This window comes from Ambystoma mexicanum, chromosome 4q (genome assembly GCF_040938575.1).
Source record: "Ambystoma mexicanum isolate Mex_15411 chromosome 4q, UKY_AmexF1_1, whole genome shotgun sequence".
Lineage (NCBI taxonomy): Eukaryota > Metazoa > Chordata > Amphibia > Caudata > Ambystomatidae > Ambystoma > Ambystoma mexicanum.
The window spans coordinates 1,243,059,997-1,243,076,034 of NC_090928.1; the positions used below are offsets into that span (position 1 = coordinate 1,243,059,997).

The window sequence follows — 16,038 nt, forward strand, 5'->3', positions numbered from 1 at the left end:
TGCATTTTGAAAGCAACCTTCAACGCCGCGGACAACGCAGGCAGATTGATAGCAGAAGGTACTGTTATCAAGAGACATGCGTGGTTACGGCAATCTGGTTTTAAGGCAGAAACTCGGGCATCATTGTTAGACAAACCGGTGGAAGCCGATCTGTTGTTTGGTAAGGCGGTCGAAGACGCACTGAAAAATGCCAAGGACGAATACGAGACACTCAAATCCCTTGGCCAGTTAACCAATAAACCCCCTAACCAGAGAGGGAATAGTAATTTTCGTCGCCCACACGGCCAAAATTCCCAGAGAGGATCTAACTATTCCCAGGGGCAGGGTACACAGTGGAACAACAACCAACAGTCTACCCAGGGTTACGGCAGAGGTAATAGGAGAGGTCGTGGTAAAGGCAGAGGCAGCCCCAGCAAGGGAGGCGGCAAGCCTCCACCAAAGCAGTGACGCTCAGTTCAGGGTCCCTTCTCACGCAACCCCAGTAGGGGGACGCATTTCAAACTTCACCCAGGCTTGGGAAGGGATCACATCAGACAGATGGGTGCTGTCATCAGTATCCACGGGATATTGTATAGAGCTACTGCAGCGTCCCCGGAACCATCCTCCACGACAAAGAGTACACTCCTTAGAACATCAGAAGATTCTCCTCGAGGAGATCGCCATTCTTCTACAAAAGGACGCGATAGAACTCGTCCCGGGACACCAGGTAAACAAGGGTATTTATTCAACTTACTTCCTTGTGCCAAAGAAAGACTTGACAATGCGCCCAGTATTGGACTTACGGACTTACGGCCTGCCAACAAGTATGTCAAGCCCCAAATATTTCGTATGACCACGCTACAAGAGGTAATCCCCCTCCTAAAAAAGGGGGATTACATGGCAACCTTGGATATGAAAGATGCTTATTTTCATATTTCCATGTTCCCAGCGCACAAAGACAAGGTGGACAGTCGGCACTACCAATTCAAGGTACTGCCCTTTGGGATAGCTTCAGCACCAAGGGTATTCACCAAGGTACTGGCGGTGGCGGCTGCACACCTACGCAGGGAGGCAATCCCAGTGTACCCTTATCTGGACGACTGGCTCATAACGGGGGAAACCCCAGGAATTTGCAGGACAAACATTCAAAGGACTATCGACCTCCTCCACGAGTTAGGCTTCTCAATCAACGAGAAGAAGTCAAGCCTGGTGCCAAGCACCTCAAAACAATTCCTAGGAGCAATCCTGGATACCCAGGAAGGGTTGACCTTTCCTTCAGAAGAAAGAATTCGGAATATACTACTGCAAATTCCGCATTATCAGTCCGGTCAACAAATAACGGTACGCAAAGCAATGCGTTTACTGGGCATGATGGCGTCATGCATTTACCTGGTCCCCCACGCGCGCCTGCGCATGCGTCCCATGCAGGAATGGTTGGCGAAACAGTGGTCTCAGGCAAGTGATCAGTGGAACGATCTAGTGGTCGTTTCGCCAACACTGGTACAAAGCCTTCACTGGTGGACAAGAGAAAATCTCGCACAGGGGAAACCCTTTTACGATCCCGAGGTACAGGCAGTAGTCACTACAGATGCATGTCTGACGGGGTAGGGAGCTCACCATCTCCACCACACAGCTCAGGGTCTCTGGTCTCACTCAATGGCCAAGAACCACATCAACCTGCTAGAGCTTCTGGCAGTATTCAGAGCGCTTCAGGCGTTCGAGCCCCACCTACTAAACCTGTCAGTGCAAATCCGGACGGACAGCACAACAGCCATGTTCTACCTGAACAAGCAAGGAGGGACTCGCTCGCCAAATCTGTCCAAGCTTGCCCAGAAAATCTGGATATGGGCGCTCAGACGGAACATCTTCCTGTCTTCACAACGTGTTAGAGGGGAGCTCAATTCCCTAGCGGATGCTCTGAGCAGAGACTCCCTCCCAGAGGAACACGAATGGGTTCTACACAGAGAGGTCGTAGAATATATCTTCTCTCAGTGGGGTTTCCCCACTATAGACCTATTCGCCACAAGCGAAAACAGACAATGCCCAGGATTTGCATCCAGGTTCCCCCAACCAGACTCCCAGGGGAACGCCCTGTGGATAAACTGGTCAGGGATGTTTGCGTACGCTTTTCCACCAACTCCTCTCATCAGGAAAGTGGTGAACAAGATGAACAGAGTCGATGACGCTCGTCCTAGTTGCTCCCATGTGGGCAAGACAACCGTGGTTCCCACACCTACGCAGGATGGCGGTGTGCGAGCCCATCAAACTTCCAGCCTGGTACAACCTATTGTCCCAGCACCAAGGTCAAACAGTGCACCAGCAACCCAACTCAATGAACCCGGCAGCATGGGTCCTGAGGTCATAGAGTTTGGACATCTCAATTTGCCACAGAGGTGTATGGACATCCTAAAGGAATCTAGGAAACCAAACACAAGGCACTGTTACTTTGACAAGTGGAAGAGGCTCGTCATCTGGTGCCAGAGTAGATCAATCAACCCTGTTGATTGCACTCCTTCCACTATTGTTACATACATGCTCCACCTGCTGGATGCAGGATTGGTTTTTAACTCACTGAAAGTACACCTGGCAGCCCTGTCGGCTTACACCACTTCCCATAGCAAGGTTTTGTGGTGGAAAGTACCAGTAGTTAAAGCCTTCATGGAAGGAGTAAAGAGACTTCACCCTCCTATTTCAAACCCACCACCAGGGTGGGACCTTAATGTGGTGCTAGCCAAGCTCATGGGCCCCCCTTTCGAACCCATGCATAAAAGCAGTCTCAAACACCGGACTTCTAAAACGGCCTTCTTAGTAGCTATTACTTCTATAAGAAGGGTCAGTGAAATTCAGGCTCTGTCAGTGCACGATCCCTTCTTTACTGTCCATAAAGACAAACTGGTTTTACGCACACACCCTAGGTTTTCACCTAAATTTATATCTAAATTCCATGTAAACCAGTCCATCGAGCTTCCGGCTTTCTTCCAGGACCCGCAAAGCTCGGCTGAGGTGAAACTACACACCCTAGATGTGCGTAGGGCTGTCTTCTACTATGTAAATAAGACCAGACCGCTAAGAAAAACAGATCAACTGTTTGTCTCCGTAGCTACAGGCAGAGAGGGGGATCGCGTCTCCAAAGGTGCCATCTCAAAGTGGATTATTAACTGTATCCAGCTGTGTTACTCACTTTCTGAAAGAACTCTGCCTTTCACGCCAAGAGCCCACTCTACTAGAGGCATTGGGGCCACTCTGGCTTTCATTGCAAATGTACCCCTTGACACCATTTGCAAAGCAGCTACTTGGAGCTCTATTCACACTTTTACTCAGCATTACTGCATTGACACCCATTCCAAGGCAGATACACAAGTGGGACAAGTGGTTCTAAGACACTTATTTGCTCATGACCCTTCTCACATCCCATGTAACGCTCACCTGATTCCCGCAGAGGCGCCTTTCTTGACTGGGTGAATGCCGTATCTTCAAAGGTGATGTGTAACACACGGTTGGCTCTTTGGGCTGGACCTCTGTGCACTGTATGTCTGACTCGAAGAGTAAGATGTCTTAGGTAAGTGAACGCCGAGCACTCCATCTGCCTCGGGGCAGGGTGCCGTAACCAGTTTCTTCACTGGATAAGGGTGCAGGCCTCTTGACCTCAGAGGACTGCTGTCCGTCGTTAACTGCACGAACGGTAAGTTCTGGGCACTTCAAATGTCTTAAAAGTCTTTTGTAATGCTATCTCTTGTTTTGCAGGGTTCCGGCGATGGCGGATGGCGGGCTGATGAGAGTTGAGGATCGAACCCGCGTGAGGAATAGAAGCGCCTGGAAGCACGTAAGTAAGCGCTTGTAGCCTGCTTCACGATGCGCACTAATTGTCCCTTTTATCTTGCAGGTACAAGTTCGGAGCTTTAGAGAAGCTGAAGGGTGCTGGAATACCCACTGGATTCGGCGTGGGAAGGAGTAATGGCGCGTGAGTAATAAAGTTGCCCAATGTCTTTAAACGCACCTTCTTTTGTCTTTCAGATGCGGGATGCAGCGCCGAAGGCCTCCGGAGCGTGCGAAGAGCTGGTAAGCTTTTGTCTTTCAGATGCCGGAATGCAGTGCGAAGACCTCCGGAGCATGCGAAGAGTAGGTAAGCCTTTGTCTTTCAGATGCCGGAATGCAGCGCGAGGCGTTGGTGACAGCCGATGGACCAGGTAAGAGATGCGCTGCCACTGAAGACCGTAGTGCTAACCTGTTCTTTCTTGTCTTTACAGGTGCTGCTGAAGACTGGATTCCAGGATGGTAAGCCTTTGTTCCCTTAGGCCCAGGATCAGAAGCAGAAGACACGATGAGCGTTCTGCTGCAGAGAATGCAGAATAACGCAAAGCAAGATTCATCCATCGGGTGTGGTTTAAATAGCCTTCTGTAGTGCTTAGGTGTCTCCTTCCACAGCCACGCCTAAGAAAAGAGTTCCTGCTTTCCAGAAGAGTTCCAGTGTTCTGAACCTAGGGAGTGGCTCTTGCCCCACCCAACAGGAAAAGTAGTCCCAAACAGAAGAAGATCAGGGGTTCAACTGGCAGGTAAGTAAGCAGCATGGTCTGCTGCAGGTAAGTCCACCCAAGCATTATGAGCCCGGCGCTTCCAGCGCTGGGACTGGGCATCTTTATGAGCCTGGTGCCACTGGCGCCAGGACAGGGTCCAAAAGGTCCCAATTGGGACTGGCTGGCACTCGGAACCGGGGTTATGGGTCTGCTTCCAAGGGAGTCGGGCAAGTCCTGATCTTTTGGAAGCAGAGATCATGACATCCCACCTCCTTCAGGTACTGCTCGCTAATCTATGCACAGCATGTGTTCTAAGCAGATTCCACAAGCCTCAGAAGGGATACATTACTCACCGTAATCGTATTTCTGATGCTTGTATCTGCTTAGATTCACATGCGACCCACCCTTCCTCCCCTCTGAGAGAAGGCGCATGATGGCTTGTAGTCTTACCTTTCTGTCTATCTGCTTGGATTATCTGTACTCGCGCTACTCCTCATGCTACCTCATGTCAGAAAAAATACAATCTGAGGATCCTAGACGCGTGAGGGATCTTGGGTACAGTGGACGTCACACTAGGGATAGTATTACTGGCACGCCCTGTGTCGACGCCCATTTTCGAGTTTCGAAAAACAAACTAATACTCCGCAGCTTCCACTAGATGTCGGCCTATGCACAGCATGTGAATCTAAGCAGATACAAGCATCAGAAATATGATTACGGTGAGTAATGTATCCCATATATATATATAAATATATATATATAACTGTTAGTGCGCATTGGGTAGTTCGGTGGGAGGAGTATGTATAGTTGGCAGTTTAACTTGCTGCTGAGGGACATACCTGACATCAAGGGAGGGCTGAATGTTAACCCAGTAGATGCCTTCTCGGCCATGCACGTCATTCATTTTGTCTTTACTAAAAGGTACAAAGTGGAAGCCACAGATGTCTGAGAAGGTGGCTGCACATCTGGTGCATTTGCAACAGGTTTTTTATCACATTCTAACACGGTGGTGATAAACCATTGTTATTAGTAACAATTTGTCTCCATTTTCTTTTTTCAGGAAACAGTGGCAATGCATGTCGCCAGTTGATCAAGACTCCATGAAGAGAAAGATAATGTGTTTGATTGCAGATGTGAGTATAGAATGTGTGGATGATAGATTTGACAATGTCATACTTATTAAATGAGGGAAAAGGAGAGTGCTATTTGTTTAAAAATGCAGTGGAATGTGGTGGATAAGAGTTGGGATTGCCGGTGAGCATAATAGAAGGCAGCTGGGTCAGCTACAAAATTGCTTGTTTTTTCCTCCACCTTTGCCTTGTTTATGTATTTTCTAGAAAGTCCCTTTACTGGCCTACATTCCTGATGTCCCCTTCATCATTTTCTTCTTCTTCTCAGCGAGGACCAAAGACCGTTGTGCTTGAGAAAAGCAACAATAAGGAAGGCTTTGCTCGTGTTGTGGTGGAGATGATCAAACAAGATTGGCCGGAAAGGTGGCCAAACCTCTTAATGGAATTGGAAAATATGTCCAGAAATGAGGTATGCAGTCTCATTGGGACATATGGTTCTATCATGGCATGTAAAGATTGTGTATAATGTAATGTTACATTCATTGTTTGCACTGGTTGAAATATAACTAACATACTGTTAGTGTTTTTCTACTTTGCTGCGTTTTAGCCTCACTCTGAGACCCCTGTGACTAAATGCCTCCTGATGACGGCAGACAACCTAACCCTGCTTTGATATTTTTCATATAAATTCTGTTTCTGAAAGGCAGATCTGATAATCGGATCCCCGCCTACCTTTTCATTAACACTCCTTGCTAAAACTATTGTTCAAAGCTGCTAGAATACAGTGACAGCAGGCCAAAGTAGCTGAAGTAGCATTTTTACTGTCTGCACGCACCTCTGATACAAATTATAATAATTGTTTAACCTGTCAGCCTGTTGGCAAGTTAAACTTTAAATATGAGACATGCCTGCTTGTGGCATGATGGCTGCTAGCATTGCACAATTATAAAGGTAGGCAATTTGATATCATTCGACAGTCGGATTTGTGAGCAGGGCCCAGATATGACTGGGCAATATGTATTGGCCGACTGGCAGGGATGGCTTTACAGCTGCCATGTTGCACAATGGTCAGGAAGCCGCCTCTTTAATCCTCTTGCAGGAGGGTGAGCAACTTCCTTCCAAGGCACCCTCTCCATTCGATCTCCTGGAAATTCGGTGCTTCAGAGACATATCTATCATAAAGAAACCTTACTTGCACCTGGGTGCTGACCACTAGAGTCCTTTTGAAGTCAACAGACATAGGAAGGGGCGGAGTTGGAGTAGCCAGATGCGAGAGGTAGGTTGAGGGGGGTTTCATCATCTTGGTTTCTGCTAGGACTCTCCACAACTTCCTGCCTCCCCCCTCCCTTTCCTACAGTACAAGGAACTTTGTATGATGTCAGAAGGTAGAGGGTACTTGTTTAGAACAGCCTAGAATGGACCCCTTGTAGCGGGTTTGCTTTGGACCATTCCTCTGTGCCAGTTCGCCTTTATAAGGAAGGGGCACATGTTAAGGGTGGATTTCTAGAATCCAGGCTTGTGGACAAATTTCAGGAGGCCACCCTAGTTCTAATGAACAGGGAGCTCCGAGAGGTTAGCCAAAATCCAATCAAGGTACCAGTGGATAGCAGTCAAAGCTATTCTCAGGAGAGAGAGTAGGGTCAGCGGCCGTCCATGAGTCCACACAATAATCAATTTAGACAAGTAATTGTAAACTTACAGGTATTTATTCTAGTCCTTCTACAAACACTGGAAAATTAAACTAGCAAGTAATGTTATTGCACAATAATGATAACATTTCTTAGGCTTGTGGTTCTGCTTAGAACTACATGCTTTTCATTAGCCGACATCTAATGGTAGGTGTGGAGCATTGCATGACTTGTTGTCGAAGTTGGAAAAGGGACGTTGACTGGGTGTGTTTGTAATACTATCCCTATTGTGACGTGTGCTGCTACCCAGGGGCCCTTCACACGTGGAGATCCCTCCGATTGTTTTTTTCCGCCATCGTGGTTGGTCGCTCAATGAGAAGTCTGTAGCTTTCAACTACTTTTTGTTATTAATAGTTAAGTGTAATATTAAGAATTTGGCACCTCTTTTAATTGAAGCCTCCTTGATGTACGATAATCATTTAAAATGTATTGAAGACTTCGAAGAACTCAACGCCTCGCAGCTGGCTTTGGCCTACATCAGGCTTTGGCCTTGCAGTAGAGGTAGTCGGGGGAGGGGGGGGGAGGTGAGTGGGGGGTGGGATGAGTTTGTACATGTATATACTTCATTTCTCTTTGAGTGGCTCTCCACGCTTTCTCTTTTTACTACTACTGTCTAGCTGCATTTAACTTTATTAAAAATGGAAAGAACTCCTTTAAAGTTCTGTCCTTCCTGCAAAAGGAAGTTCCCTTGGAAAAAACGCAGTAACGGTGGGCGGCCTACGCCATGCAGGCCAAGTGGGGTACACCCTCCAGGGTTTTGAATGAGATGATGAAGACAAGTTGGCTACAGCTCTGCTTTGGAAGCCGAAGACATTCCTGAGGAGTCAGCAGACTCTCACGTGCCAGTCCCCAAACCCGAAAGGCAGGCCCACCATGCTGCTATGGGGATGACACCTGTCGACTGAGGTAGACACAGACAAAAGAGTTCCAATTAGGAATGCTGCGTCCCCTGCACACTGTTAAATGGCCAAGGCCTAAAGGTAATTACTACAGTACGGTCTGTCTATACCCCTAGTGGTGAGGTTGTAATTAGACAGTCTTGTATACGACAGGTTGTTCAGACAGTTTTCATACATACATTTATCTTTTTTCATATGTGTAGCCCTTCATATGATGATTTGTTATGCATTACTTAAATTGGCAAATCATGCCATTTGACAAGTTAAGATATTTAAAATACAAGTGTTGATTTTATACAAACAGGCCCAACGCGTTTTGAGTAGTATTCACTCTTCATGGGCACACAATTCTTTTCAATCAATTTCTACAAAGGAAAGACATTTTTTTAGTAAGGTATTAATTTTGTAAAATTATCAAGAAAAGTACTTCTCATTATATGAGCTATTAACCAAAACATACAATTAAGTTAGTAAATCCCTTTCACAATAAATTTTAACCTCCATAGTGAGTGACGGTGAACCAAAGTCTAACGTCCAAAAAAAAGTTGAATCCACTGTTATTATTTTGTGAGTTTTTAACCAAAAACATAGTTTAATTAGAAAATTCTTTTCCTAGGGAATTTTAAAACCAAAAGTTGTGAGTAGCAATAAACTAAAGGGTTCTAGAGTCTGTCTGAAGACCAAGAGAAAGTTTCAATCAACTACTATTGTTGAATCCTACAGGTTGTTTATGTATGTACAGTCTGTTGTTCCAAGAGTCTAAGATTCTTCCTTCCTAAACCTTAGATACAAATGCGCTATATTTGTAAAATAGAGGTGTGGAGGCACCTTTGTAAGCACACATCCCCTAGCCGTTCTTCGGTTCTGTTGAAAAAACACCACACAGCGACAGAAGTCACATAGGAGTCTTGTGCTTTAACGCGTCTAAAGCCTGCTGTGCCAACAATTTTGTTTTTCTTTATTGCCATGCGCGGGACACAGATGTCAATTGGCATGCATAAAACTTCTACGACTTCGAAGGAACATGTTTCGCGTTCACCCTCTATGTAACAATAGGTGTCGAAAGTAAAAAGAAAATACTAAAAGTACACAAACGGACACCGGAATTTCACAGGATATTTCTACAGTCACCTTAACTTCAAGGGCATCCTCCACTCAAACACATAAGGCCTCAGAATATACTAAGGCCACTTCTCCTTGATCTCATTCTTTGGAAAATAGCAAGCATTTTCTGTAGATCCAGAGGCTGGTGTCTTTCCACATCCAGCAACTCCCAGGACAGGTACATGAACAAGGGAGCGTTTTAAGGATAGCATGGTTCCTTCTTTCTTTATTTTAAGGAGCACTAGCCTATCAGACAAAAGTCTTTACAAATAGCAGAAGGAAAACAACCAGATAAGTCTCCTAGATTAGACATTACATACCTCACCAGCTCACAGTATTATTGATGTAACTGAAGAGCCACATTATCGTACCTATCAGGAGGATCAGGTCACTGATTAGCAGGGCACTGACGACCAGGGGTTATGTATGATAATGATCTAGTGATCCTACTTACTATGATCCAGATGACCCTGATGCAAATATTTTACAAGAGCCAAATGTCGCTGATCATTCAGATACACATTCCCCAATTGACGACCAGTTTATGTTTAATCTGCTTAAAAAAGCTGCAAATCGTTTTAAGATTCAAATACAGGAGTCTGTGGAGGTGAAAGACTTAGTGGATGATATTCTTAATGAAAACAGAAATCAGTCAGTCAATACCCTTTTACAGTCTATAAAGAAACAAATCCAACCTTCATTAACTGTGCCTTCTCTTACACAGGCAGTTAAGCTATCGTAGAGAACGTTTTGACCTGCCTCTCTATATACCGGGTGCCATCTAAAACCTGCCTCTTGAGCTTTCACCACTACTAGAAAACATGCAGGGGTCCCGTTGTCTAATGCTGAAGCTCCTCCTGACAAGGAGTGTACAAGAATTTACGCCTTAGGAAGATTGGTAGCTACGCCAGCAGCATATTCTACTCTTATCGCTAACAATACTACATTGCTAGTGAGTTACAACAGTGCGCAGTGGGAATCAGTGGAAAACCATTTGGATTCAGTTCCAGAACCTTAAATCATAGCTACTTAAGTTCTTCAAGAAGGCAAATGGGTAGCTCATAATATCCTTAAACACCCTGGATGCTGCAGAGACTTCAGGCAGAATAGTAGCGCAGGGGACCTTATTAAAGCGCCACTCGTGGTTGCACAATTCTGGCTTCATGCTTGAGACCCAAGCCATCCTCATTAACATGCCAATGGAAGTCAGTGCTTTTTGGCTTTTTGGCAAGGCAGTTGATGACGCCCTGGAAACTGTGCAAAAAGAACACAATACCCATAAAACGTTAGGACTAATTTCCAACAAGCCTTACATTCAACGCAAGGTCTTCGATACCCATTGTTCCTTTCGGGGCCAAGGGTATTCAAGATCAGCACAGTCAGGGTTTGGATCCGGCTCCTCCCTGTGTTATAGGGGACAAACATCTACTTTTCAAACCTCCCAACAAAGAGGTTTCAGACAAGGCAAAGGTTGGGGCAGGAGCACAGCCACTAGAGGATCCTCGAGCCCCTCCAACAAATGTCATATTCGTTAATGTTACTTTTCATGTTTCCCCATAGGGGGTCGCATTGCTCAATTCGCCAAAGCATGGGAAGGCATAAAATCAGACCAGTGGGTGCTGCCAATAGTGGTCAATGGCTATTCCATCGAATTCCTAGATGGAGCTCACCACCATCCGCCAAGATCAAGAACAATTTCGCAAAAGCATCACTTGATACTACTAGATCCAAACACTTCTACAAAAGGGAGCAATGGAGCTGGTTCCACTTCTAGAGGTAAACTGAGGTATTTATTCAGTATACTTCCTTGTTCCAGAGAAGAATTAAGCATGCGCCCTGTGTTAGACCTGCGCCCTGCCAACACCTATGTCAAGCCTGTCAAATCCAGGATGACAACATTGCAAGAAGTAATTCCACTTCTAAAGAAAGGGGATTAAATGGCAAAATTGGACATGAAAGATGCATACTTTCATATTTCAATGTTGCCAGCATACAGAAAATACCTAAGGTTCAAGGTAGGAACTACCAATTCAAAGTACTTCCCTTCGGCAAAGCCTCAGCGCCAAGGGGATTTACAAAAATGCTTGCAGTGGTGGCAGCCCACCTGTGCAGACACCACCGTACCCTTATCTAGATGACTGGCTAATAACAGGAGACACGCCACAACTGTGTTAACGGAACACTCCAGAGACCATCAATCTTCTATTCTACTTGGGGTTCTCAATCGACGAGAAGAAATCAAGCCTTGTTCCCATTCAGGTAAAACAGTTTCTGGGAGTGCTACTTCAAATAGAAGACGCTCTAGTCTTCCCCTCCAACGAGAGGTTCCAAAGCACACTCTTTCAAGTGTCACAATATGTATTCGGTCGTCAGATAACCATGCGATAACCATGCGAAAGGCTATAAGCCTTCTAGGAACAATGGCATCCTGCATTTATCTTGTGCCACATGCTTTGTTTAGCACAGCAATACAATAGATGGGTATAGCATCCCATGTTAAACTTTTTAGAGTATGGGTTTATGAATATCATTTTTGTGAAGACCTTTCAGTGCCTTGTCTATTGCAATGTTCAAACTGCTAGATTCGGAACTAACGACTTTTTTTGCTGCCACTATCAGGATTTAATCCATCTTCGAATTCATTTCGAAACCATCCTGACTATATTCGGTTGACTAGGATTTTTTCCACCCGAGGGATTCCCTTCTCTCGAGTGGATTTTATCCTTCGACATTGACTTGGACTTAGTTTGGACGATGGTGATTATTACCCAGCTTGTAATTGGGCAGCAAGTTCCCAGCAGCTCTATTGTGATATTAGCATTTTTCTTCACATTTTGCACTTTATTTATGTTGTATAACTGTATGTCCTATATTTATACTTACTCTTATATGAGCTCTGATCTATTTAATAATTTTTAATGTTTCTAATTAAATAAAGAAAAATAAATACATTTTTCAAAAAAAACTTGTCTATGTATTACGTGTAGTGATCTGAGGGGTTGATTGAGGGACCGCCCCGAATACTGGTGGGATTGTGTTGTTTATAGTGGACTTGTTTATATCCGCTGGCTTGATTTCTGCGCCTTGTTTCCACATGCTTGTTTCTCATGCCTCCAATGCAAGAATGGCTAGCGAAACAACGGTTGCACCCAGTCTATGGGACGATCAACTGGTGGTTTTGCAGCCCCTTGTTCAGTCCCTGCAGTGGTGGACAAAAGTAAACCTTTTAAACGGCAAGCCATTCATCACCCCTGCATTAGAGGCCACTCCTAATAGATGCATAGTTTTCCGGGAAGGAAACTCACTTTCTCCACCAACCCGCGGCATGTGGACACGAGCGTTAACATGAAAACATAACCTTCTAGAACTACTTGCAGTACTCCAAGCTTTTCAACACCAACTTACAGGGAAAATAGTCCTGGTGCTGACTGACAGCACTAACCATGTACTATATAAAGAAATGGGGACACTGTCCAGGTCTGTCCAAACTAGCTCCGAACATCTATAATTGGGCACTCAAATGCAACATACTCCTCCTGTTACAGTATGTTCTAGGGGAACAGTTTTCTGACAGACGTGCTAAGCAGGAACATGTTACTTGCTTCGGAGCACGAATGGTAGTTAGATGCAGACATTCTGAACAATGTCTTCAAAGATTGGGGCCATCCGGGCATAGATTTCTTTGCAATGCAAGAGAACTCACAATGCCAAAACTACTCATATAGTTATCCCCAGACAGGGTACAAGGGAGGGGCACACTGTGGATGAATGTGGGCTCGTCAGAATTGGTTCTCGCACCTGTCAAAAATGTATATTTTCCCACCAGTCAAACTACCGTGCCCTTAAAACATATCCCAGAATCAGGGGACAATACTCCATCCATGTCCATGAACTCTGAACGTGGCAGCTTGGCTCCTGAAGTCATCGAATTTGGGCACTTAAACATGTCCCAAAGATGTATGGACATCTGAAGAGGCATGCAAACCCAGTACAAAACACTGCTATTTCAACAAATGGAAACACTTTATCTTATGGTGTAAAACACGCTGTCAACCCTATTGAGTACTCCCCTTCACCTAGGGTACACTATCTGCTTCACCTGCTAGATTCAGGTGTAGTCTTTAATTTGCTTAGAGTTTATCTAGCCGCACTTTCAGCATATATTGCATGTCAGAGTAAAATCTCATGGTGGAAAGTTCCAGTGGTTAAAGCTTTTATGGCATCAGTTAAGACTATACCCTCGAATTTCAAATCCAGCACCTGGTTGGGATTTTAATTGTGTCATGGGGTCCCCCCTTTGAGGCAATGCATAAGCCAGTCTTAAACATCTCAATTATAGGACTACTTTTCTTGCTATCACTTCAATAAGGAGGGTCAGCGAACTGCAAGCCCTTTCAGTTCGGGATCCGTTTGTTATTCACAAATACAAGGTTGTTTTACATACACATCCAAGGTTCTCCCCGAAATGTATTTCAAAGTTCCATGTCAATCAATCCATCGAACTTCTTACTTTCTTTCAAAATCTTTAACATTGTGCAGAAAGAAGCCTCCATATGCTAGATGTCAAGAGGGCAGTTATGCATTACCTGAACAAAACAAAGCCATTGATGAAGACAGATCAATTCTTTGTTTCCTTTGCCGCAAGAAGAGGAGGGGATCCTGTCTCTGGATTGTCAAATGCATTAAAATCTGTTATTCAATGGCCAAAAGAATATTAACATTCATGCCCAGGACACACCCAACTGGAGGTACTGGGGCTACTCTAGCTTTCATTGTAAATGAGCCATTAGATGTTATTTGCAAAACAGCTACTTGGAGATCAATTCACACCTGTACACAACATTCCTGCTTGGACGCACATTCAAGGGGTGTTTCACAGGTGGTTCAGGCAGTGTTAAGACATCTTTTTGCCGGTGCACCTTACAACAACTCACCACCACCTTCAGGTACTGCTTGCTAGTCTATGCTTAGCATGTGATGCTATGCAGATCCACAAGCCTCAGAAGCCATATTAAATACCTGTAATAGTCTTTCTGATGCGTGTATCTGCTTAGATTGACAGGCTCCCACCCTTTCTTCCATCTTGGAGTAGAATCTGAGGGACCCCCACGCATGAAGGGACGTCCATGCGTGAACAGATCATGGGTACAGTACAGTTCGCACTAGGAATAGTATTACAAACACGCCCAGTCGACGTCCACTAGATGTCGGCATATGCAAAGCATGTGAATCTAAGCAGGTAAAAGCATCAGACGATTACAGGTATCTAATATGTTGTATACATTCACCATGGGTTCATAAATGCATTAAAAAATACTTATTCAACAAGTGAGTATAAAAAATGCAGTAATGATGGAACCAAGTCAAAAGTGAATTTCCCTAACTTCAGTTGTCCAATCACTAAGAAGAATGGGGCCTTGTGCCCAAAAGTCACACGAGCTACAGTTTTTCTCACTAGAAGGAGTCACTGTAGGTAAGTTCTAATTGACTTGTATTGGTGATGGCTCTAAATACTTTGCAACAATTTTACTAGTTAAGTAAAGGTTTCTGGGTATTTTAGGAGTTACTACGTTCGACGATGAAAAGGCAGTAGAATGGAAGATTAGGAAACAAATGTTATCCTCTGGCGGACAGTGGGAGGTGGGGGAACCGATACTTTGGATTTACTACTCCCTGACTCTGATTTTGCCTGACGATTTGATGGATCGAGTCGCTGGAGGTTGGATTTCCCACCACTGGGTGCAGTGAGAGGTGCCCACAAGTTGCAGCTGCAAGTGTAACCCGTTAGTAAATTCCTGGCTTCTACCATAACCTGGGTCGCTACTACAGGCGATTTCGTAGGGTTTCCCATTTTTTGGTGGACTCTGCAGTTAGTCAAAAGAAATAGTCTGGTGCATGTACTAAATCCCATGCTTTTATAATTATAGTGAGGAATTTATGTATGTCGTGTTTATCCATGAATATAGGCTGTGCTCTCTGGTATTTGTTTATGTAAGTGGGATTCTGTGTCGCCTTGTTGGTTCCCCCCTCCTATTTTCTGGGATGCATGTGTGTGTGTGTGAAAAACATAAATTGTTATACATGTAAACACCTTCTAGCCATTTTGACCGTCTTAAGTGCTCAGGTTTTTTTCTTGCAAAAGGGAGGGTCATGTCCTCTTCCGCCACCAGGGGGAACCTGCTCCTTCCTGTGGAGAAAGGTCTGTTTTTGACAGCTGTCCCCCCTCAGAGGGGAGATTTGCTGAGGGCAGACGGGAAAGAGACCCGTAACTTCGGGGTGCTGGACTCTGTGAAGTGCTCTTGCTTACCGGATTGGCTCGCATGGCGTGCAGGGCGAGTAGTGCCATAGACGGCGAGCTGGAGGCTGCAGGGCAGGGGTCGGGATCTGGCTTGCGGGTCAGAGCGTCATTGCGTACTTGGTTTCCCTTCACTGATTCGCTGTGTTTGGCCACAGAGACTCTGTTCTCACCGATCAGCCCATTTCATCCTATTTGATTCTGCTGCTGGCTCAGGCCATGGGTCGTCATACGTTTGTAATGGGGTTTTCAGCCCTTATTGTTTAACATGGCATAACCTAGCAGCACAGGTTTTTTTTCACTTCATTGTGGTATTCCCATATTCGGGCCTTTAAGATCTACCTACCCATCATTTAACCTGACCCTCTACCAGGTCATTGTTAGCCCCCCCCCACACACCGATTTGTTGTTGGTACTATTACTGTGATTTTGCCTTGAGCATTTCGGAGACATTCCTTTCAGGGCTGTCATTCCTTCTGTGTGTGTCTT

General features: G+C 45.1%; 1 protein-coding gene across 2 annotated transcripts in view; it reads left to right on the forward strand.

The window, feature by feature from the left end:
• The window catches only part of LOC138468319 (exportin-5-like), a 2,047,117-nt gene that overhangs the window by 360,792 nt on the left and 1,670,287 nt on the right, over window positions 1-16,038 (forward strand). For both annotated transcript variants that reach the window (XM_069608821.1, XM_069608822.1), the window contains exons 6-7: window positions 5,554-5,626; window positions 5,892-6,032. In XM_069608821.1, coding sequence (XP_069464922.1) covers window positions 5,554-5,626; window positions 5,892-6,032 — 214 coding nt within the window. The remainder of the gene's footprint in view (window positions 1-5,553; window positions 5,627-5,891; window positions 6,033-16,038) is intronic.